At 43.5% G+C, this 26,268-nt stretch overlaps 1 protein-coding gene across 2 annotated transcripts in view; it reads left to right on the forward strand.

Moving 5' to 3' along the window:
* sdk1a (sidekick cell adhesion molecule 1a) overlaps positions 1-26,268 on the forward strand; it is a 242,219-nt gene that overhangs the window by 101,955 nt on the left and 113,996 nt on the right. For both annotated transcript variants that reach the window (XM_042086167.1, XM_042086168.1), the window contains one exon: positions 22,803-22,936. In XM_042086167.1, the coding sequence (XP_041942101.1) occupies positions 22,803-22,936 (134 nt within the window). The remainder of the gene's footprint in view (positions 1-22,802; positions 22,937-26,268) is intronic.

A 26,268-nucleotide genomic window follows, 5' to 3' on the forward strand; every position in this document is an offset into this window, starting at 1 on the left:
TTTAACCATTTATTTATGTCCACATGAAGAAAATGGTACAGGGACACAAATATTAAGAATGCAGTACAATACATATGCAAACCAATGGACCAGAAGCAAGCACCAGGTCTTTACAATATCACCTAACTTAAGTGATATATAACTTAACAAGCACAATACTCTTCTTCAGTTAGAGTTTTTAGTTCTTAAGGGTATAATTAGCAGCGTCTCCGCCATATGTGGCGGCGGCCAATAATACCAGAGATGGCACAGTACTTTCACACACACACACACACACTAGGGCTGTCACTTTACGTTTGAAAATCGATTGCATAATCGATTGGACCAACCAACACAAGTTTCAAAAAACTAAAATAGGGAATCGATTTTAACCAAATATGTACACTATTAATTTTAAACGAATTAAACAAATAAAAAATCTAGATGTAACAAAACTCACAAACAAGCAGAAAAATAACAAAGAATTCCGAAGTGCAGTAAGCATTGCGAAAGCTAAAAAGAAAATTCCCACCAATTTTACGCACCGGAAACAGCTGTTTCAATCGGCTGCTGTGCTGCTGGTGTTTTGCCAAAAAATTGAGGACAACGCAATCAACCTGTGCGACATGAGAGAGACGAGTGATAGGCCCTAATAACTTGAGGAGTTCGATATGGAAGCACTTCGGGGTTTGGGTATATCAAACTAGAAAGACAAAGCGGTATGCAAACTGTGCAGTCGTGAGTTCTACGTAGGCGAAATTTGTTTGACATTTCTAATTTGTAAATGCAGCCACGTTGAAGCCTGCAGTAATGTTTTTCACTGATGTTATGACAGTCCACTCTGCTTATTGTTTTTTCGAGAATGTTGCACTCCTGTTTGTCATTGTGCACGAAACTTCACGCCAAGAAATCATCAGAAATATTGCTGGCTTGTGCGTCTTCAAGCGCCACCTTTACGTTCGTCCTAATGCCTGTTAGTTGTTCGTCGATTGGCCTATATTTGAAAATTGACACACACACACACACACACACACACACACACACACACACACACACACACACACACACACACACAGGACTTAAGGTGTGGAGAAGGTAGGCATGGTGATTGAGACAGATAAGAAGCACCTGTTATAACAGGTATATATTATAGAACATGCCCGTAGTACTGTTATAACAGGTATATATTATAGAACATGCCCGTAGTACTGTTATAACAGGTATATATTATAGAACATGCCCGTAGTACTGTTATAACAGGTATATATTATAGAACATGTCCGTAGTACTGTTATAACAGGTATATATTATAGAACATGCCCGTAGTACTGTTATAACAGGTATATAGTATAGAACATGCCTGTAGTACTCTATATTGGGACCTCACAGACTAAGCAGTACTTTTCATTGTGCTAGCCTCTGAGCACAGCCATTCATCTGCATTTAACGGCAGCCATGCTCATCCACCACTGTTTTCCTGTCTTTGTAAGTCCAGATCGTCCAAAGACTCGTATTTGTCTCGAGCCAGTTTTCTCCAGTGAAAAATAGAGTTAAGGACGTCTTCCCTCTTTTGTATTGACCGGTTCTATGTGATCGATGTAAATCCAGTAATGAGACTCAGAGGAACACCCTACGCCCACATCCCCCCAACCTCAGCGCCCGCAACATGCTCACACCATCCAGTGTGTCTGCTCGCCATGCCTGGTTTTAATTAACAATTCATTACAGATGCCACAGGAATTGCATTAGAAGTGAAAGAGTGAGAGAAAGATGAATGGAAGGATGGATAGAAAGTGAAGCAGAGAAAGAGAGGGAGAGGGAGCGAAGAGAGCAAAGGTAAAAAGTTTAGATGGACACACAGAGAGGACAGAGAGCATCTGACCCCCCCTCCCACACACACACACACACACACACACACACACACACACACACACACACACACACACACACACACACACACACACGGCAGCACAGGTCAATTCCTCTCAGTGCTGAAAGGGTCACTCAGAGTGTTTGCGCTCAGCCAATGCTGCCCTTTTCTCCCTCAGAGAAATCACACAGAGAGGACAGAGAGCATCTGACCCCCCCCCCCCCCACACACACACACATACACACACACACACACACACACACACACACACACACACACACACACACACACACGGCAGTGCGGGGAGCACAGGTCAATTCCTCTCAGTGCTGAAAGGGTCACTCAGAGTGTTTGCGCTCAGCCAATGCTGCCCTTTTCTCCCTCAGAGAAATCATTAGGAAACTGAGTCCATGCTTGTGTGGCATGCATGCCAGGCAGTCTGTAGCAGACTCATCTGCCAGCTTTGTGTCTCAGAATCTTCTCTGTTGTGAGGGGCATCAACCGAATGACCTTTACTAAGGTCTCGGCGATACGAGAAGCTGCTTGACGAGTTCAGTTTAATTCTGATGGCATACAGTCTTTGCAAAAGTGAGACTCACCCAGCCATCGAGACTAGTCAAGGCTAGTCATTCTGAAGTCTCACAGTTCTGTCTGCAGTATGTGTTTTGTTACAATTTCTGTTACAATTTATCCCATAGCATATGACAACAGCTGTTTTCCTATAGTAGACAATTGATGTGGCTATTGTATGGCTATTTATGGCACTTTGTATGACTACAAGTAGTACCATCCCAATATCTGTGTAACAGAGGGTGGGTCTAACTTCTGAAATTCCTGATACACAGCAGTAGTAGCACAGTCCCTTTTAAGTTACCCACATTTTGTTACGTTTCAGTATTCTCATCTTAAAATGGATTAAAAAAAAGTTCTCACCAATCTACACACAATGCTCCAAGCGCACCATGCTGAAACATAACAAAAAGTGGAAAACTTGAAATGGTCTGAAAAGTCCGTTTGCACTGTATCTATTATTTGATGCACTACTGGGCTTACATTGTTTTAACAGTTTGGTTGTCAAATGATCCTGGTCTGGCTCTCTCACAACCTTGCCTATAGGTGTGTCTTGTTAGGCCAAGGCAATAGCTTCTCTACGATCGCCTATTCTTATCAGTCAGGAACAACAACAGGAAGGCTGCTTTAGTAAATTACACCAATTAAACAACTGATTTAATTCCATGGTTTATTTGCTTAATTGAAGGCACCAATAATTACTTATAATTACTGTCCATCGTTCTAAAGTGACTACACTTCTCCTACTTAGCCATGCTCTCCATGTCAATGTCTCTCTCTCTCTCTCTCTCTCTCTCTCTCTCTCTCTCTCTCTCCCTCCCTCCCTGATGCTGGGATTTTGAAAAACAACTTGAATATATGACAGGGAACGAGGACTTAGAGAAACAATGCCTGAAGAGATAATGACCAAACAGTAATTACTTTTCCTGAATAGAGGTATTTCTTCCAGGCTGACATAATGACCGAATACTCTGTCATTTAAAATCAGTCTTCCTGAATCTATTAGATGGTGATCAAAGCTTTTTTTCTACAAATCTATTTATAGGTATCTCTTTTTCTCTTATTTTTTTTTTCCTTTTCTTCTTGGGTAGTGAACGTTGGGTTTGGGCAGTGGGACTTTGCTCATCTGAGAGGCACCCTGATGGCCAAACTCCAGTGTTCCAAAGCCCTGGAATTTAGACTCAGAAGCGGATCCAACCGCGGAGGCTGGCGTTTGAAACGGCCCTTCTGTGTGGAGACTGCACCATCGCAGGCTGACCAAACCCGTGTCAGCCGCTCGGCCAGAAAGAATGCTGCTCTGCAGCCCGTCCAGGCCTCGGAATTGGCCCCATGCGTCAGGTGCTGGAGTGCTGCCCTGTTGACCATGCTGATATGTACTAAAGCGGGCAGTGGGGTTGGCCGTGTCCATTTGGAAAAGGTCACAGTTTCCCTTACGTCAGTCCATTTTGTCCGGTCAGGCGGTCAGAAATACTGCTGCAATCAGATCCCCACCAGAGCTCTTTATCCCGCCTCTATGATCTGTATAATCCTTATTCTTAACCAGTCAATAGAAACCTTGTACACATGTTATTGTGCTTTCAGACACTGACGGGTATTGACAGATGGTTTTAATATTGTTTAGATGCAAGGATCAGTTGCAGCAGTTGTTTTTGTGTGTGTGTGTGTGTGTGTGTGTGTGTGTGTGTGTGTGTGTGTGTGTGTGTGTGTGTGTGTCTGTGCATGTGTGTGTGTGTGTGTGTATATGTGTGTGTGTGTGTACAGTATATGTGTGTGTGTGTGTACAGTATATGTGTGTGCGTGTGCGTGTGTGTGTGTCTGTGTGTGCGTGTGCGTGTGCGTGTGCGTGTGCGTGTGTGTGTGTGTGTGCGTGTGTGTGTGTGTGTGTTGGTTTGTTTATTTTTTTCCAGGGATTTTCTGGGCTCTTGTCCCAATTTTACTTAGTGAAGAGTCAGATCTTCCTATAGCTGTTTTAAAGTCACTGAGCCTCCTAGTGTGCCCAGGGAGTGAGGTCACTGTATGGTCATAATGGTTTTTAAAGTGGTAGCAGAAGTCAAGGGGGTGCACCTTTAAGTGCTGGAGGTCAAAGACGGGTGTGTGTGTGTGTGTGTGTGTGTGTGTGTGTGTGTGTGTGTGTGTGTGTGTGTGTGTGTGTGTAGGGAGAGTTGAGCTGGCTGGGATGTAGAGTTCAAATGGATGTCCAAGCCATCAGAGAGAGTCTCTGTGCGGTGGCCTTATTGGCAGTCACTGTGTTGGCACACGACTCGGGCTAGTGTGGCCACCGGCTCCATAATGGAGGGGAGCGGAGGCTCTGGGACGCGGCGGCAATGCACGTCCTCCATCTCTGTCTGCTTGCCTCTCCCGCTGCTCATTAAGGGGGTAAACTTCCTGCACTCCATAAGACCCCGCAGTGGCACCACTGTGCATATTCATCACCCATTTGTGCAGGGGGGGAGTTTAGTATTCAACAATGAAAAAAAAGGAAAGAAAAGATGTCCCTGAGAGCTAAGCACCTTTGGGATGTTTACAGAGGGAGCAACGTAGTATTTCCATGCATTAATTATGATTGGGACAGGGGTTTTGTTTCATTCTACATTAGCATTTTACTCTCTGTCAGAGTTGCGGGTCATGCGCCAAACAAAATCCTTATTTTTGCATAATGCTAAAACACCTCTTGAAGGTTTAGTTGGGATTAGGATCATCTCAAAAGCCACTGAAATATGAAATGTTTCTGTGTGTGTGTGTGTGTGTGTGTGTGTGTGTGTGTGTGTGTGTGTGTGTGTGTGTGTGTGTGTGTGTGTGTGTGTGTGTGTGTATGTGTGTGTGTGTGTGTGTGGACTTTTCAGCATTGTCTCATCTGTTTGGGTAATTTTGAGTCATTTCATAAACACAGGCGGTTATGAATTTTTCTATTTCACAAATCAGTTCTGCGGCAGAGAACTTCTCCATTCCATTTCTTCACTAAGCAAAACCTTTGAGATGAGTCAAGGATTTTCATATTGAAATGAACTCATGTAAAATAAATTAATATGTAAATGAACAAGTAGTTTCCTCCAAGGCCTCCTCGCCTCCAAAGGCCAATTTACAGTTAATACACTACATGCGTTTGCCTTGACTAATGCTATTAATCAACACTGCCACAACCCTCAGTGGTTATTAGGCAATGCTGATTGGGTTATGTTTCTCATGTTTTTTTATGGGCTGGGCTAGGGTCTGCACATAGTCCCTAGTCGCAGCCTTTCCTTGCCATAAATGTCGAGATGACAAGCACAAAAATCTTCGTTTCACTTTGAGGATCTTGTCCGTTTTTATATGGCATCCTTAAAAGAGTGGATATGCTATTATCTACAGGGCGAAGGCACAGGGTATCATCAGTCCTGTAAAGTATGGCTATCGATCTACAGCACTAGGAACATAAAACAGGATTTGTTATGGTAAAAAGATGAACTTTCACAGGTCTTGTAATTATGCGGCACAGTTTATCTCTTGTCATCACAGGAATACACATCCTCCTTCCCACAATCCCCCACTTTGTTATTGATTTTGCTTGCTTGAATGAAATAATCAGAGTGGACATGCACTGCGACTCAAGCTGCTGAGGAAACCCAAAGCATTGCACAATGTCAGCTTCCCCTAGCAAGGTCATTTGTCTTCCTTATGTAATGTGATCATCTTTCTTAAAATAATCAAATTTTGTCCTGCTTGACAGCTGCAGAATTAAAGAATACATATGTATGCAACCATACAAATCCTCCATGCTTGTTCCTTACGTAGCTTTCCAGAGTGATTGCAATTACATTTTGGATCCTACATGTAAGATTCATTCATTCAAGGCATTCATAGAGGACTCTTTAGATGTTTTTTTTTGTGCAAAATCAACTTTTGAAGAACCTGCTAATACTTGATACTTGATAAAAACATCACTACATTCTGTATATACCCCACAAAATGAGATTTCTGTCTCTTTCTTTGATTATAGCGTCATTTTGAAGTTGTCCCCAAGTGTAGGGTGGAAAGGCAATATCTTATGATCCTTTTTTTTCTATTTGTTTTCTATTTGTTTTCTATTTGCTTTCCCTGGCATTGGTCTCGAGTGGCAATCATTGAACATTGGCCAAATAATAATAAAATAAGCTGTGCTGTCTCACTCAACTCACAAAAGCCGCCCCTGAGCAGATAAATGAGTTGTTGTACTGGAAGACAGACGAGCTTATACGATATACACGTCACATCATAGCTATGGCTCCAGCTCAGTAAAAAAAACACTCACCGCTCTCTTTTTATTAAAAAATGCATTCATCCCCCCTACCCTACCCCTCCACCTCCACGAGTGGTGTCACAGGTGCCTTTTTAGCGGAAATCGACGCTATTATTTAATATGTCAGCGGGGCAGAGGGTGCAGACCGCATCATGTGACCTGTGGGGACTGGCAGGGGACCAGTAACGCCAATAATGCCTGTTGCCCGTCACATTGGCAGCAGTCGAGCAGGTGCGCCATGTCTCTTTTCACCATACCTGCTGTGATGCATCACATTGGCAGCAGTCGAGCAGGTGCGCCATGTCTCTTTTCACCATACCTGCTGTGATGCATCACATTGGCAGCAGTCGAGCAGGTGCGCCATGTCTCTTTTCACCATACCTGCTGTGATGCATCACATTGGCAGCAGTCGAGCAGGTGCGCCATGTCTCTTTTCACCATACCTGCTGTGATGCATCACATTGGCAGCAGTCGAGCAGGTGCGCCATGCCTCTTTTCACCATACCTGCTGTGATGCGTCACATTGGCAGCAGTCGAGCAGGTGCGCCATGCCTCTTTTCACCATACCTGCTGTGATGCGTCACATTGGCAGCAGTCGAGCAGGTGCGCCATGCCTCTTTTCACCATACCTGCTGTGATGCGTCACATTGGCAGCAGTCGAGCAGGTGCGCCATGTCTCTTTTCACCATACCTGCTGTGATGCATCACATTGGCAGCAGTCGAGCAGGTGCGCCATGTCTCTTTTCACCATACCTGCTGTGATGCATCACAGTTGTGGGAGAGCCCGGTAGGTTTTAAAAAGCGGTGGGTGGGCGGGCGGGGGGGCGGGGGTGGGGGGGGGCGGGGGTGGGTAGCTCTTTGGCCCTCTTCAGACAGATGCCCCACTGACAGTGCATACATTAAGGCAGGAGTAGTGGGGGCCGGCCGTAATTGCTCCAGAGGAATGGTAATTACCCCCGGTAAGTAAAAGGGGGCTTTGTGCTTATGTGCTCTGAGAGCGAGAGTGAGAGAGAGAGAGAGAGTGAGAGAGAGAGAGTGAGAGAGAGAAAGAGAGAGTGAGAGAGAGTGAGAGAGAGAAAGAGAGAGACAGGCAGCTCAGCAGGACAGCAGGAAGGACACCGCGTCTTCTTGTCGTCATCATGGCAACTCGAGTGGATTGTTCTGCACCTGGAAACTACAGGAAAATGAACTTGGAGAAGCATAGAGAGACATTTTAGAGTGCTTTCAATATGGTTTTAATCAAAACCACCCTTTATAGGGAGCCTTTATGGAATATAAAAGCTGTTTAGGTGGTAAAGATGAAAGCAGGGTATTTCAGACTTACATAATAAAGAGTGATGGTTTCTGAAGTGACATGATATCCTTGATATCCATGATCACATTTTAAAGGATAAATAATATTGAAGAAGAAGAGGCGTACATGTATATTAGAACCGATGAAGAGGCATTTTAAGACTTCATTAACATTCATTAAATGAATTTTCAGCTCTACTTAATCTCACTGTATATATCATTCATCATTACTCATGATACCAAAACATAATTAACTTTCATTAAAGTATATAGTCCCATTTTGTTTTCCAAAGGACTACTGTACTCGTATTTCTCCTCTCCTCTCCTCTCCTCTCCTCTCCACTCCTCCCCTCTCCTCTCCTCTCCTCTCCTCTTTTGTCTTCTCCCTCATCATCTTTTTCCACCAGCAGCACTTGTCAAGGCTCACAGACGGAAAAATCAGAAGGTTAAATTATTATGGAGCAAATAATTTTAATCAGGCTCTGGAAGTGTTCCATAATGAATTGCAGGGAAAAAGAAAGTCTTTGAAATGTCAGATAGCACTTGAAGCCTCGGAGCAGCCTGGCTCGCACCGTTGGGCCTGCAGAGTGCCTGCCGGGTTACTTAAGGAGCACGCCACTACCTGCCAGCAACCAGGTTGCTTGGCAACCCTATTCATTATTTCAAAGAGAACAATAAGCCAGGCGGGGTAGAGGAGATGACGAACATGAGGAAATTATTTTTTAGAAAAGACAGTATTGTGTTACAGAATAGCACCTGGTCTTTGCTGGTGAGGCAAAAAAAAAACAAAACACAAAGGTCTTTAGGAAAATATTCTGTTGAAATACTGGTTGCTTTCTGGTACAAATCTGGCAAAATTAGTCCTCTTAGTCTATCATCTACTGTAGACACTCCAGTATCTACATTACTTTGCCTCATACAAAGTTACAATAACTTTATTATCGTATTGTTTGTTTTTAGTGGCAAAATAGATCTAATAAGCCGTTTCTCTTTCACTTCAAAGGTGAATTGCAATTTGATATCATAGTATTGGGAGAGAGTTGACACGCTTAGCTTCAGCAACTTTGAGAGACGGCGCTCAGAAACGCGTCCGAGGCGGCGTCAGTCCAAATCCAGACTTCTTGCAAGCCTCCACTGATCAAAGGGAATAGTGCATAGCACTCTCTTCTTCTCACCCGGCACAACTGGGGTGTCAACGCGCCGCTCACACAACAACGTGCAGCACCATCAGAGATGTGTGCTGTCTCCTTGATGAGACACTGTGCCATCTGATAGCCTGTGAGCACCACAAAGCTTTCGCGGCTCCGTGGTCGTGACAGTACCGGGCGAAAGTGCTTAGAACTCCTGGCCTGACATGCTGTGGAACTTTCAGCTTTTACAGGTACAGCAGCTGTAGTCTCCCTGCATTCAACTGAAATGCTGATCAGTGCACTTATAAATGTTACCCAATTAATATGCCTTTTGGATGCCCCCTTCTCCCCTCTAAAAAAGTTCCTGTAGGCAGGATATAGAACATTCCCTCATTTTTTTCATTTTGTACTCCACAGGCATGACCTCATTAGACATGTGCATTTTACGCCAAATTGTTGAACTTGTGTTTTGCAAAAGCTCTTTGGCCAGATCTGCCATTTCTGTAATAAAGTTGTCATGTGACATGGATAATTCTGCTGCGCTGGTTGGGAGAAGAGGCAGGAGTGCTCTGACTATGAGAAGTGCCTGTGTAGGAGCAGATGGTGTGTGTGTGTGTGTGTATTAGTGAAGGAGTGGTGGATGAAAAGAGCGGGAGAGAGAGAGAGACAAAGAAAATAAAGCAGAGCGATTGAGAAAAGCAGAGACTTATGGGGAGTGTGTGTGTGTGTGTGTGTGTGTGTGTGTGTGCGTGTTTAAGTGTGTGTGTGTGTGTGTGTGTGTGTGTGTGTGTGTGTGTGTGTGTGTGTGTGTTTGTGTGAGTGTGACAGATACAGAAAAAGTAAAATCGCACCCTATGACAAGGTGAGGTGAAACATGAACTAGCACACCCCCCACAGGCACAAGGTTGCCTCTCTGTGGCAAGAGGCCTGCAGCTCAGAGACTCAGCCTGCACTCTCGTTCCGTCATTCTAATGCCTCTCTGACTGCCCACTGCACACTGCCTCACATCCATCTCTCCCAGGTCTGCGTCGGAGCCACTTGGGCAATAAATACCTATTCTTCCGCTGCATGCGCCACCTCTCCCCTTTCTCCCAATCCGCAGTCTCCATTTGTGTAGCTGGGAGCCACTAATGAAAGTGGGTGAGAAAAAAGAAAGTGGGAGCCTCAGGGGTGTCGAGCTGTTTATTTATCTCTTGTTGTTGCAGCGCTCTCCTTCTCCCTCCCCCCCCCCCCCCCTCTCTCTCTCTCCGCATTTCTTTCTTCTGAAGTGTTTTGTAAGCCCTCCACACACCCCCCCCCCCCCCTTGCCCGGAGGTATGCATTGCAGCTAATGAAAAAGAGTTGGCGGCCTCTGATATTTATTTTGTTTCATGGGGGTGGAACAAAATGTATGCACATTCAAAAAGTTGCTTTTCTATATGGAGATAGGCTCCAAAAGCCCAGCAAAAGTTGTGCAGCCTGCTTGGTGTGTTTGTTACACATTCAGTGGAGACGCACTCACACACACATGCAATTTGATGTGATTTGAAACATGTATCACGGTAAAGTACACCCATTCACTTTGTAGCGCTGGTATTTTAAGCTGCTTTTTTCACTGCAGAGATGCGCTGGAGAGCAAATAGAATTTGGAGAGAGCTTTACCCTGTAGCATTAATATATAGTCAATATTTAAAGTCTGCAGGACCATATTGAGGACCCATCTTCTTTCAGTTTCTAAAGATAACTTCAGTTTCACTTTCAACTCTTTGAAATATGCATTTGATTGTTGATATTGATGATGTGGAACTGAATATTTCATCAATTGGGCCAAGTGTAGCTGCTAAGGGACCTAATGGAATCAGTCAGAAGAGCTCAGATGCAGGGGGTGTGGACCTTCTGGAATGTTTAGTTGACTCACTTTTCTCACCTCTCCCCACAGAGTTCGTAGAAGTTACCCACCTTTCTGTATTAAAGTCATGAATAGTAGATGATTAAAATAGAAAGTCTGTCATTTCTTTCTTTCTTTCTCTTTTTTTGTTTTTCCTCCCAAGTTTTTCTCCCCATTTTATTCTTTCTTTATTTCTTTTTGATCATTTCCTTTTTTCCTTTCTTTTGTTTTTCTGTCTTCTTATCTATCTTTGTTTGCCCTTTTTTGGCATATGCTTGTTTTCTTGCAGACACTAAGAGTCTTTGAGGCAAACATTTTGCTCCATTATAACATTCTAACACGAGCATGCTTTACCGTCAAAAAAGCTAATCAGCGTACGATTGCTCAGAGCTGTGTGCAGGCCATCACATATCTCTCCTGGCAGGCTCTGTTTGCTGACCGGCTTAGCCCCCACCACTGGTTTCTGTGCACATCAAGCCAAATAATTCCTAGACATCTTTCAAGCAGCATCCTCTCATATGAAAGCAATCCATTCCTAGACTAAGCCAGGGAAGACATTGTTGAATGGAAAATACCCAGAGAGCAGCCATATATGCTTCATGTGACAGGAAGATTAGAGTGCGTAATAAGTAGTATATAATATACTCTTTTGATCCCGTGAGGGAAATTTGGTCTCTGCATTTATCCCAATCCGTGAATTAGTGAAACACACTCAGCACACAGTGAACACACAGTGAGGTGAAGCACACTAATCCCGGCGCAGTGATCTGCCTGCAACAACAGCGGCGCTCGGGGTTAGATGCCTTGCTCAATGGCACTTCAGCCCTGCCTACTAGTCGGGGTTCGAACCAGCAGCCCTCCGGTCCGAAGCACTAACCAGTAGGCCACGGCTGCCCAATGTCCCCCACAGTGTCCCCCACAGTGGCCAGTGAAGGAAGACCAGAGTTTAGACATAGAAAGTGAGGGCTAGCTCATGGTCATTCTATGAAGCCACCCGAAACCCAACACCAGAGTACTTGCCACAGGGTGCTGCACTGACTCCTCTTGAATGTGACCTCATGAGAAACACTTCTCACTCCTGTTAATTGCTTAAACCAAACAACACAGTCAGTGTCTTTTTAAAAACTTTTTAACACGTTAAGCACAACTTGCCTTTTTTCCTTCCCACTCTGAGTTTCCAATTAGCAGCTATTAGAGGCGCACACATGTTTCACTAATGAGCGAGATCAACTGGCAGTGTGTGCATCGGGGTGGAGCAGGGCACATGGCGCTGATTTTTACTTTCTCAACCTGATCCCCTTGGCACTGCTCTGCCGGTAAGAGCACTCTGCCATGACAAGCGCAGAAACCTGATCCAACCTATTTGGTGCCAGAGGGGCCATTGCTCCAGCTTCACAGACTCCTAAGTGGAGCCACACCCGGGCTTTGAGCCTCCGCTAGGCTACAGAGAAGGACTTCTGAGCTCACCTGTGTCAGTGCCAGGGCTACTCCCTCAGCTGAAGGGCTGGAATTTGTACCTGTTGGCTAACATAAAGAAGGTGAATGTTGCTTTTTTCTGTGGTTTGAAAAGTGGAAGGATTGTGTCATTAATTTGCTTGTAGCTGTCATCCATCTTCCTTTGAGTGCCTATCCATTTCACCTCCCATCAGAACTATTTAGAGTTAATGACAGTGTTTGATGCAGCATTATATCTCAAGCGAAGGAAATTGTGTATAACCTCCCTGGAAATGTTTATTTCATGGCTGTTTTATTGCGGTGCTCCAACAAAGAATGAATTCAGCTGGGACTCGCTTACCCCTAAAGGGAGGTGCATAGCACCGTGCTGCCCTTGTAAAGAGTTAATTTATCTCCCACACTCGTTATGCAGCTGTGGGGCAAAGCAAGTTTTTTTTACACAGTCCAGTGGACGTACGTGCCGATGATAAAGTGTGTTGCGCTCATACACCGTGAGAGGGGTGAGCTATTGGGGTTATCTGTGCGTGTACATCTCTGGCCACAAATCCTGGGCAACGTTCATCGCCAGGAAAGAGGGAGAGCCGGAGACTATGGCTACTAATGGATATTAAGAGAGCAGGGGGGATAAAAAACCACACAAATGTGGGGGAGGAGATGTTTTTGTCTGTTTATTTATTTATTTATGACCCTGTTGTCATGGCACGCACATGATTGATTATGTGCTCGGTGCCCCTTTGCTGCTCTGAACTGTGGGTGTGAGGAAGTCCGCTGGCGTGCCGCACATAACAATGGCAGAGCTACAGCAGTCGCATGGTATGTTTGTGTGTGTGTGTGTGTGTGTGTGCTCCTCTGCATTGCTCAGTTCACACAGCAGTGGTGCACTACTTAATGCAGACCAACCTTGGTATTAAACAGTACCTTAGAAGCTTATAGCATTCTTATCAATAATCCAGCATCCTTCTTTCTGTGAGATCCTCAAACTATCCAGTCTCCCCACCATGCTGTGAAAAAAGAAAAGGAAGAAAGGAAAGGAAGAAAGGAAAGAAAGAAAGAAATAAAAGCAAAGAAAAGAGAAAAAGATGAAACAATTGTACCACAGGAGAGGAAGACATTTTTCAGAACTCAAGGAAGTGGTAGGGTCAGAAGGTTAAGGATTTCTCTTGTCTAGCATTAAACTTCTGTTTTAGGAACATGAACTCACACCTCAGAGGTCACACTTTATAAGTTGCCTTGCTGGTTGGCTCATGTCTTCTGCTTAGACACACCTTGCGTTTTTGTTTGTCAAAGTATGGGAAAGATTAACTCTGTGTGTGTGTGCCTCTGTCTATGTCTGTGTACAGTACAGGCCAACAATTTGGACACACCTTCTCATTTCAATGCGTTTTCTTTATTTTCATGACTATTTACATCGTAGATTCTCACTGAAGGCATCAAAACTATGAATGAATGCAAAGTTATTTGGCCCACAGATGAATATTTGTGAAGTTACGGCTTGCTGAATATGGTATTAAATAAAAAATTAAAAAAACAACTTTGAAGAAACTAGAATATAAGACATGTTTTCAGTTATTTCACACTTTTTTGTTAAGTACATAATTCCACATGTGTTCATTAATAGTTTTGATGAATCTACAATGTAAATAGTCATGAAAATAAAGGAAACGCATTGAATGAGAAGTTGTGTCCAAACTTTTGGCCTGTACTGTATGTGTCCCAGTGTGTTTTTGTGTGTGTGTTTTGTGTGTCTGGCAAGAGTGCCTGACTCAGGATCAAACTTGTGGGTTGCAGGAATCCACCTTTGCCTGCCCAGGCCATGCAGACAAGTCCACGGGCAGAATGACATTTGAGGCTTTTGCACAGCAAACGGCCCTGACCTCGCCCTTTTTCACTTTCAGGCAAGACTGGTGCAGCCCCTCTAGGCTTGGAAATGTCACACAGGTGTATTCTAGTGCCTATGGCTACACTTCTCTAAACCTACTTTTTTTTTTTGGGGGGGTTATGTTGCTTCACAGATGGGTATTACAGTGAGCCCTTCTCTGAACAGGACTAACTTTGACTAACTTTGGATTTATTTTATCCTACTCTCCAACTTGAATGAATTGATTCTTATGCTAAAAATATATAATGACTAATATGAAATGAAAAATCAAAGTACATTTTTAATATTTTGGCATTTTAAATAGATGATTGATACATAATTTTCAAAAAAGAACTCAGAAGGAACTTTCATAAAAATAAAGTATTGATAATACACCAATATTTAATAAAGACATTTGGGACACGCTATGAAATAGTGTAGAGGCCAGTCCCCTGATATAGTATCAGTGCTGTGTTCGTTGTGTGTAAAGCGTAATGATGAATCCCTTACATAAACAATCAAAGATCCTTTAGAGCCCTTTCTCAACCGTCTCTGATGCAACTAACAGGGGCATTATAACAGGGGCATAATAAGTCCCAACAGGGTAACCATTTGTGTTGGGATCTTGCTTCATCCCAAAGGGACATATTTTGCAATAATGACCAGCATACAATATATTATGCCGCTTATTATACGGCTACATGCTAAAATAAGAAAAGACACTTACTCAATATGTGACCCTCCATGTTGCTGTTGTGAGATATATGGGGATGTCAAATGTGTGCTAAAATGGGTCAATTTTACATTTTGGCATACATTCTCAGTATGATGTCTACTCATTCATATTGTGAATGAATTTTGCATAAATTCATACCTCATACCTTTTAAACATGCTTTTGTTGAGACTGCATTCATACCGGTGTCATGCTAGCGTCACCTTTCAGTTAACCCTTAAAGGAGTACCGTCACACCGGTGTGACGGGAATGTTGGGAAATTAACGTTCTAAAGAATATCTGGGTTCATTGAATTCAATGAGAGCCTTATACTGTAGATAGCCCGTCTCAATAGTGCGTTGGTCATTATACTTGATAAAGGCAACATTTGAAAGGTTGTTTTATTGTTTTAATGTCTATAACTTAATTTGGAAAAATTGACCCCTGCACATATGTTATTTTAAATTATTTTGTTACTGTTTTCAAACATACAGTATGGGAGGTCCAATCAATCATATTAGTGTTGCTAATGCCAAACTTGTACATTCACTGTTAGTATCACTTGCTTTGCTTCCATTGCCTATAGATTAATTAGGCCTATCGACCTATACCATATTGTGTCACTATCTTAATGTGATCATTTGATATTCAGTCTACGCTGGTGGAAGATCCCGCCAAAGATCTGTAAATAGGCTTATCAGTTTAGATGCTCTCACCATGTCCTTGTGAGTCACCTTTACATGTACTCTTCTGCACATTATGTCAGGTCACATAATGTTCATACCAGGGGTATTACTTGAGCTAATGTAGTCCATTCCACACTGCATACATATTGACATTCAGGTGATGCAGATTCATTGTGAAGTTGGAATCAGGTCAAACTCATGTCTATTTATTTAGTGCCCATTAAAGGAGCTGTGTGGAACTCTGTTGCAGCCACACAGCAGTCTTCCACTGACTTCCATTACATGTAATACAGTGGCCACACATGGTACAACTTAGCATTATAAGACAGCCTTCCCAGCACTAGGTGGTTTGCATGCTATCTACAGAGGATTTAGGTTTAGATCATGAATAAAAGGAATACGAGTTTAAATGTAGATTAAAAGAAGTAATGTGATAGGGGGAGACGAGGCACCCTCCAAACGACCCAGAAAGTGTTGTAGAGCCATCAGAACGACTCTCAACCTGCATAATTAAGGTCATTTTTGCTAAAATTGTTGCATAGTGCTTCTTTAATGACCATAGTTTGTAAATATTGAGTATTTAGTCAAAATCTTAGAATTCCTTGAGTGCAGTAATTTCCTCTACCCCAGAGGTGAGGCGTTTAATTAAAGAACAGAAAAAAAACTGCCCTGATGTGGTGCTGTTTGTTCTGCCTCTGGCTAGTGTCCTGTCTCTGTAGGTTTTTGAACATTCTAAGTTCCGCAACAATTGAAGGTTCTAAAATTCTATGTAGAATTCAATGAACCCAGATATTCTTTAGAACGTTCATTTCTCAACATTCCCGTCACACCGGTGTGACGGTACTCCTTTAAGGGTTAAACAGAACGGAAGCTTAGATATTCCATAGTTGTAGTTCCATTACAGTACACACTTCAGTGCTTCAAGTGCACTCGACACATTCACAATGTGCCTGTGGAAGTCCAGTCGGGCTGATGTGACAATCCAGTCAGAGCCGGGTGATAGCTGATGAGACCTAGGTGAGGCTGATGCATGTTTGGCAACTCCACCCCCCTCTACCACACACAATGTCAGAGAGACAGAATATAATTATGGAGAGCACAGTCTGATGCACTGATTGTTCTAATGACAAATGAATCTAAATGATAGTCAAAATAGTTAGGGAAAAAGATAAGTATGCTTTCAAAAATCAGAAAAGTATATTTGCATTTTTTAAACCCTGATTATAAATAGATGAATTAATTGTCTTCTCTCAGTAAAACTGTCATATAAAAGCAGCCATGCAATCAGTCTAATATGGTATTATCAGTTTTTCATCTGAACTGCATTGGAAGTTTTAGTGAGTAGAATAAGGTGACCTTCCTGCATCAGTTCGCAGAATGAAAAATTACACATTTGTATTATGATGAATCTGTCCAAATTAATTTGTGAACTTTGTTTACGCACTGACAGTTGCACTAAAGCAGCTTGTGGCAGTGTCCAAATGTTAAATTACCTGTCCACTAAATGCATTCTGTATTTACTTGGTCACAAGAGCGGCTGAACATTCTCACACTCTCCACTTAATTCAGTTTCTCAGATTGAGCATTCAGTAGATAGATTATGCGGGCTAAATGAGAACAGGTACGTAGGTGATATGACACCCACCCTTCCCCAGCATCCTGAGTGTCTCCCTGCCCACAGTCTCCCATTGTCATTTGACATAAGGCATTTCTTCATTTTACTGTAGAGGACATTGGCTCCAAAAGCATCATTAAAAGTAACCCCTGACAATGAGCATCATCAATCAAACCATACTGACAGACAAATCCACACAGCTGGACCCCCTTGCAAAGCCATTGCAGAGCAGAGAGTTCGCTGACATTTTAATTACTTTGTCATACATTGCAGGGCCACTAAGCCTGGTTTTGAGAGTGTAATCTCTAGCAGTAAATGAAAACAAATATTCTCTGAACCTCACCCCCAACGCGCACACACACACACACTTCATTCTGAGTGCAGGGACGCGTGGTGTTGATTAATGTAATATCTCTGGAGCTGTTGTCCGACACCTGCGAGGATTACACATTGAGGCCCTCTAGGCAGCGCTTGCATTTCTGAGCATTATGGACTTTCATAATGTTTAATGTCCCCAGGTGGGATTGCCCCCCACCCTCACACACACACACACACATACACACCTTACTCATAATAAACTGCATACAAATGGGCCTCTCCAGCTGCACCAAGCAAACAGGGTAAATGCTCCCCCATCGCCCCTCATATAAGGTGTGATTTATTTGAAACCCAAAGCCTGGCTTCAAAACATGTTTTCAATAAGCTCTCTGTTTTTTTTTTCTTGTTCTGTTTTAGTCCAATATCATAATGTAATATTGATACAAATATTGATGTTTTAGCGTTGGATTACCATCAAAGTCCACTTTGTGTCTAATGTTTGCCCTGAGAGGATGGATGATAGTGGACATCATAACGAGGCGTCCTGAGGCAATGGATTTCAGGGGTGGCCTTGTCCACACCCCAGCCCTCCCCCCCACACACACACATACACAAACATACACACCAACAACCCCCCCCCAACACACACACACACACACACACACACACACACATACCCCACCATTCCCCTTTGTCCATCAGTCCATACTCTCTTTGAATATTTAGATTACCTGTGTTTCGATGGCACCTCTCCTAAGTGGATTAACATTTCACGTCGGGTCCCAGGAGCTGCATGCGTAATAACTCTTGGGTGGAAATCAAAGGCCTAGTGGGTCCTGGGGGATGGAACACAAGGCTGGCCATTATCTCTCCCACCGCTGTCTTGTTTACCCAGCCTCTGGCGCAGGCCATTCATCTGGGGGATTGAAATGGAATCCAAACTAGCTCAACTAATCATAAAATCACCTCATATGCAGCTTACATCGATTATTCCTCCTCCAGGTAAAAGCTACCTTCTCTGTCAGGTAAAAGCTACCTTCTCTGTGGTGCAGTGACAAAAAAAACACCCCTTGGCAATGCAACACAGAGAGCAGTAAGTAGAGCGCAGGCACTCTCTCTCTCTCTCTCTTTCTCTCTCTCTCTCTCTCTCAAACTCAAACACACACACACACACACACCTTTGCTATTAAGGCTGTTAAATCATTATAAGAGTTAAGCTGTTTATATATACATCAATTTGGAGGCTTGCCAAGCCATTCTGGCCCCTGCATATTTATTAATTAAAAGTCCATCAAGGTAGGCCGCGCTGACCTTTGCAGAGATGCCGGTGACATCTGTGAAGGGTGCCTTTATTTCCCCGACGCAGAGCCCACCCCACCCTGCCATCTCGTGCACGCCTCGCCTGACTGCGTCTCAAACCAGGTGTCAAGAGTGCGGATGGGAGTGTAATGCATCCTCATCAGCCGTCCACCAGACGCCATCCCTCAGCCTCCGCACGGCGGCGGCAGCTGTGTCGGGCCCCCTCACACCAACACCACCCCCACTGCACCTCATCCCACCCCCCAATCCCTGGGCTTTTGATGGATCTCTTTATGTTAATCCGCACTTAATCATGGAATAGGAAAAGGGGTAAGCATACTTGAAGCGAACTTTAATTACAGGCCTGGTGTTGTTTGGCTGAAAAGAAAAAGAAATTGAAAAAAGGAAAATTGAAAGAGCAGGGTTTTGTGTGTGTGTGTGTTTGCGTCTTTTTTGTTTGTTTGTTGAGAAATGTGACTTGTCCTGAAACTTGCAGTGTTTGTTGGGTTGGGGGGTGGGGGGGTGGGGGTGGGGGGTCAGTATTGTGATTCAGCCCTTTCTTTACCTTCCCTACATTTTAGGTAAAAAGCACTAACCACAGGTAATAACCATGATTTGATTTGAATTGCACATCACTGGTTTGAAAAGCGGCTCCTGGATGCCTCGTGCGTAGCTCTCCCTAGCTCCACTCCAGGCACCAGGCAAAGCCGAGAGGCGAGGCGGGCACACTGATGTGGAATTGAGGATGTCATCAATTAATCACGAAGAGACAAAAGAGAGTGTGTGCCGTTTGAGAGAGAGAGCAAGTCTATTCTGTGATGAGTGGCTGCTACTGTAGAAGATAGGCACAGCTCGGCCCCCTTTCATCTCGCTCAAAAAACTAAAAACGGCGAAAAAGAAAAAGGTAAAACAGTCTAACTCAGCCCACATAAAGATGTGTGCAGGGGCGCAGGAGGCACGGGGGACGTGGGGGATATGTCCCCCGCAGTGCTGAAGAGACTGCACGGGGGACGTGGGGGATGTGTCTCCCGCAGTGCTGAAGAGACTGCCGCCGTCCCCCTCACTTTTGATAAGGGAAAAAAGTATAATAAATAATAACCTATAGGATTTGCGCTAACTATGTAAAACTCCCCATTAACAGCATCACATCACTAACCACAGTCATCTACAGTGTAAGACTGCACAATCTCATATTCACTCTGTTGGATATCTGAAGCCAGTTTGTCCTAACAACCATTATAAAATAATTCAGGCTACTTGCTTAGCGTAAATCCTCAAATTATGGCTGGGGTCTTTTGCAAAGCACAGCATCTTTATTTGAGGCAAGCTGGTAGGCTATTCGAGGCAGGCTTTTTTAATTTCTAACCTGCATTTAGACATGCGTTTAAATGCAAAAAGAAACCTTTTTGCATAGCCAAGTAGCCTAAATTGAGTTATTGTTTAATTATGCATGATTTAGTACTATTTATTAAATTCGTAGGCTGGAATGCCTTGAGTCGCGCAACAATTGTGTTTAAATGTAGTAGCCTAGGCTTCAGCCTGGCAATTACCTCGAAAGGGGCGGAAAGAGAGTGAGCTTGAGAACGTGAGTTGGAGACCCATGGTAGAAAAACGACTTTTCTTTGCCAACCGTAGGCTATTAATCCAACCAACAATATAATAAAATATTAAGAAGAGGTGTTATTTCATTGACTTAAATCAAAACAATGTCTTCTAGTGCTGGTAGACTGATGGCAATTGTTACCCCGTCTTGTGGGAACCTGCCTTTATTTGTCCGGCTATAAATAGAATCAATCCTGGGCATAATTTGAGGATTTATGTATAAGTATAAGTATATATACTCTTTTGATCCCGTGAGGGAAATTTGGTCTCTGCATTTAACCCAATCCGTGAATTAGTGAAACACAGCACACAGTGAAGTGAAGCACACACTAATCCCGGCGCAGTTAGCTGCCTGCAACCACAGCGGCGCTCGGGGAGCAGTGAGGGGTTAGGTGCCATGCTCATGGGCACCTCAGCCGTGGCCCCTAGCCTAGTCTGCCCCTAGCCTAGTCTCCTGCTCAACATGACATTAGCTGTTATGTTTATTGATAACAAACTCAACTAGCCTACTGATCAACTCGTTTTCACTACTAGCCTAACTATAAAATACAAGTCTATACCCAACGTTTTTGTTCTAAGACATTTATTTCAAACACAATTTCAAGACACAAATTGGATACATCAGTTACCTTGGTGCATACATCCCAGAGAGCAGGCTACCTCACCCCAGTAGCGTTCTTACGCATTCAGTGGTAAACAAGCTGAGAATTTAGCAGTGTCACGTCTGCCTGTCACAGATGTGGGGAGCTCTTTGAAGCTTGGGATAATGTGGTACAGTTACTACAGTAACAGTATTTTTTTTTTATTTTATAAATGCTTTGTTTAAATGCTGTTGGAACAAATAGTAGTTGATTATAAAGTCAACTTTCTGTTGCAATTTTCTGTGTGTTCTGGTCTGGTAACCTGTTAAGCCAATATGTTCTAACGTTGCATATTAACTGCAAACACATAGTGGAGAGTTGATTTGGTTTATACCAGACAATTTAAGTATAGGCCTAACTAGGCTATTTGATCATGTAGTCTGGATGTTTGGATCATAGGCATGATGATTCATTCATGGCTTCATAAAATATCAACATCCCATGTTGATTTTAGAGTATTCTACCATTGGCCCAAATAGTGTGAAATAAATCTAAAATAAATAAATAAAAGTAGAATTGCACATAGCAAGAAGCTGGTCTGAGGGCAGATCTGGCGTTGTGCTCATCTCACAGTTTTGACCATTTTTATCAAAAAATATTTTGAAAACAATCAATGGTATTATCTTAATATTCTGGCAAGTTTATGGTCAAAAGTGGGCCAGAGGTGGCGATCCGATATCTGGAAATCTGATCTCACTATGGGTTTGTGTTCACAATTTGGTCCCCCTCACTTTCAAAATATCTCCTGCGCCCCTGATGTGGGGTATCAAAGACAACGTTGAATACAGTGATGAGCTCCAGGCCCTAAATTAGATGGCAATTTCCCCATGACGATTAGCTTCCGAACCAGTTTTTGCTTTGAGTTCTTTTTTTATGTTACAGAGCCAAGCAAACAAATTGTCATTAGAGGGTTAAGCTGCTTCTCCTTGGGAATGAGTTGTGCCAGTATATGTACAGAGTACTGTACAGTATGGAATATTCTCATATATCAGAAACATCTCATACAACCCACTGTCAACACTGCACCACCACACACTAGTTACAGCAACTCACTTGATTTACTTCACTTTGCTTTTCCCCGGAAAACTAGCAGCATGGATCAACATAAAAAATCCTCCTGAACCTGGCACCAAGCATGAGCTTCTGCGTATCTCTAACATTTTCCTCACACATTTTACCTCCAGGGTTTTTTTTTTTTGTTATAGTCCTGACCTCTGGCTAAATCACTGTTTGTAAGCTTGGAGCAAGTAGTGCTAGTGGGAACAAACAAATAGTTTTCCGTTTGAGGTAAAGGGTGAAGCCAGCCGCCGATTCCTCGCCACTGTCAAATTGAGAGATCTGGTGCATTTTGAATCTGCCCAGTCCCCATGAAATGCCTGCGCAGTCAGGGATGCCCTCTTAAACCCAATACCCAATCACACGGCAGGGGAGAGAGGCTGGGAGAGAGGTGATGTTTGTGGCATGCATGAACTGCTCTCTGTTCCTACTGAATGCAGGATTGGTTCATTTCTCTCTCTCTCTCTCTCTGTCTATCTCTCTTTTTCTGTTTTAACAGAAATCAATCTCGGGGGCTGGGTTAATCACCAATAATGTTTCAGCAGTGACTTATTCTCTTCTCCTCTCATTCTCCCCCTCATCCTTCCCCAACAGAGCCATAACCCTGGAGAATCAGCTCGTGGTCCTAGCCACAGCCGCAGCCGATACGGGGAGTTACTACGTCCAGGCCGTTAATGAGAAAAACGGCGAAAACAAGACGAGCCCATCCATTTACCTGACAGTAGCAGGTAAGGCTACAGGCAGGAGCTGGCTGCACTGCTCTCATTACCCATGCAGATGCCATTACTTCATTCCCGTAGGCACGCTAGACACAGACAGTGGTGTTCTCACCTGACAGACATTGTGAGCATATCCACATACAGGCCAGCCCTACTAGAGCCCTGTGTTAGCTCTAGTGCCAATATCTTCCACCTACATTACTCATCACTACATCCATAGCAAGCAGAGGCATAGCAAGGCTCTATATTTTTGTGTACAAAAGCCACAGAAGCTGGAAGGGACAGGGACTGTCTGTGAGGTTTGGAAAGACAAAGGCCTGCTGTTTCACTTGGATCTGACCAGTTCTTCTCCCTTTTCCCCAGTTTGGATGTTGTGTGTGAGTGGGTCCCCAGAAAATGTGTTCTGGATAGATTGCATTAGATGATGGTGTACTGACTTGCATCCTCATCTCTCTTGTATTATACTGACTGCTCTTGACTGTTGGCACACCTTGGGCAAAGTGAGTGCCAGGATGTCTCTTTCTAGCCAGAACAGCCTGTACAGACAAGTCTCCATGATTGCACAAAGCATGAACAAAGGCCAGTCACAGTAATTAATACCAAGAAGGCCTGTCGATAATCGGGGAATGCTTTTATAGTGACGTGGCTGTGCTGTGGAGCGTAATTCAGTGAACATAAAGAACCTTGAAGATCAAACTTCCAGAAGATAAATGCAGAGTTTCTTGAGAAAGTGTGCCTCAGTCGGTTGTGTGCATGGATTGTTTAAATGGGAATGAGTTTGTAATATCCAAATGAATGGGTCTTATTTAGTTGTAGCAAAATGAAAGGCTTTTAAGAGGAGTCTGGGTATTGATTTCCTTTTCCCTTTTGAGACCACATGATTTCACACTATCACATCAAATGATGAGTATTGAGTTGTTGAACAGAATACAGATACAGGGCTATCGTGTTCATCTTAATGAGTTTGGTTGTGTGTGTGTGTGTGTGTGTGTGTGTGTGTGTGTGTGTGTGTGTGTGTGTGTGTGTGTGTGTGTGTGTGTGTGTGCGTGCGTATGTGTGCATGCATCCTTTCATGTGTTTAAAAAACATATATTATTATAAAGTGTGTGTCTCTGTGTGTGTGTGTGTGTGTGTGTGTGTGTGTGTGTGTGTTTGTTTGTGTGCGTGCATCCTTTCATATGTGAAAAAAACATGCATACATTACTATACGTGTTTGTGTAGGTGTGTGCGTGGATGTTGGTGTGCACTTGTATCCTTTCATGTGTGTAAGTGCGCACATACAGTACAAGTCCTGTAAATATCTGTGTTTGTGCACATGCATCCCCTAATGTGTTTAAGTACAAACATACAGTGCGTTCCTGTGTTGTGTGTGTCTGTGTTTGTGCAGGCACATGTTTATTAATAATAATAATAATAATAATAATAATACATTTTAGGACACCCAAGGTCGCTTTACAGATAAAACAAATAGAAGGGGAAAAAAAATAAATATATATATATATATCAAAAAAGGAGAAAAATATATATAGTCCATTTAGCCATATCACAGTCCATAGGCTAGTCTGAAGAGATACGTTTTCAGTTCCTTTTTAAACTGGGCAGTGGATTCACACTGCCTGATGTTGTTTGGAAGTGAGTTCCATAGCTTTGGGGCTGTGTGGGAGAACGCTCTCTCTCCCATGGTGCTGAGGTTCATCTTGGGCACCTTGAGCAGACCAGCTGATGAGGATCGCAGTGAGCGGGAAGAGGTGTAGCTCTCCAAGAGGTCGGTTATATAATTGGGAGCAAGGTTATGCAGGGCCTTATATGTCAACAGTAAGATCTTAAACTGGACTCTCTGGGTAACTGGTAACCAGTGTAGCTGCAACAGTACAGGTGTTATGTGGCCTTTGGACTTTGTGCCTGTTACTATCCTGGCTGCAGAGTTCTGGATTATTTGTAGGTGGTGGAGTGATTTCTGTGGAATGCCAGAGAAGATGGAATTGCAGTAATCAATGCGGGATGTAACATAGGCGTTTACAAGTACTTCTGCACTCTGCTGACTGAGGGAGGGGCGCAGTCGTGCAATGTTGCGCAGATGGAAAAAGGCGCTGCGAGACACACTGTTAATATGGGCAGTGAATGAAAGTGTGCTGTCTAGTATAACACCAAGACTCTTCACCTTGGTGGAGCAGGCAATGTTGGAGCCATCTATAGATAGGGAGAGTCTGTTTTCCATCTTTGCCAGCGTTGTTTTTGAGCCAACAACAAGTAATTCAGTCTTGTTACTGTTCAGTTTCAGGTAGCTGTTAGTCATCCACAGATTTATATCATGCAGACAGGCAGTCATCGCAGCAGGAGGAAGGGAGGCAGTCGGTTTGGTGGACATATAAAGCTGGGTGTCATCAGCATAACAGTGAAACTGAACACCATGTTGCCTCAGGATATTTCCCAGTGGGAGGAGGTAGATGATGAAGAGCAGGGGCCCCAGAACAGACCCCTGTGGCACTCCCTTTGTGACAGCAGCACTCTCCGACTTGTGGTCCAAAATCTGGACAAGCTGTGTCCTGCCAGAGAGATAGGAGGTGAACCATTGATGAACACTGCCCTGCACTCCAATGCTGGTAAGACGCTCCAGAAGCAGCTGATGGGATATGGTGTCAAAAGCTGCACTCAGGTCAAGGAGGATTAGGATGGAAATGAGTCCAGCATCAGCTGTGCAGAGGAGGTCATTTGTTACCTTCACCAAGGCAGTCTCTCTGCTGTGCTTTGGTCGAAATCCAGACTAAAATGGCTCAAACAGATCATTGTCCTTCAAATGATCCTGGAGTTGAGATGCCACCACCCTCTCCATAATTTTTTAAATGAATGGTAAATTGGAGATGGGTCGGTAGTTGTTGAGGTCATCATGGTTCAGCCCAGGTTTTTTCAGGGTTGGTTTGACAATAGCAGTCTTCAATGAAGGAGGGATTTGACCAGTGATGAGCGAGGTGTTAATTATTGATGTTATCATTGAGATGATGGATGGTAGGCACATCTTGACCAGGCTTGTCGGAACAGGGTCCAACTGACAGGTGGAGGAGTTGCACTTGGTGATGAGACCAGAGATGTAACTTTCAGCAGGGAGACTGAATTCACTGAGTGCATTTATAGTAGGTGAGCCCAGGGCTGTAGTCAAGACCACCTTTGTCGAGTCCAAGACAAGGTTCGAGTTCGAGTCAAGACCGAGTCCAGGATAGGAAAAAAAGTCTTATGCATGACAGCATCAAGACAAATCATTTTGGGTTATTATTATTATTATCTAAAAGCAAAAACAGTGTGAACACACCCAGGATTTGTAAGTGTAGCCATTCCCCTCCTCC

This window comes from Alosa sapidissima, chromosome 3 (genome assembly GCF_018492685.1).
Source record: "Alosa sapidissima isolate fAloSap1 chromosome 3, fAloSap1.pri, whole genome shotgun sequence".
Classification (NCBI taxonomy): Eukaryota; Metazoa; Chordata; class Actinopteri; order Clupeiformes; family Clupeidae; genus Alosa; species Alosa sapidissima.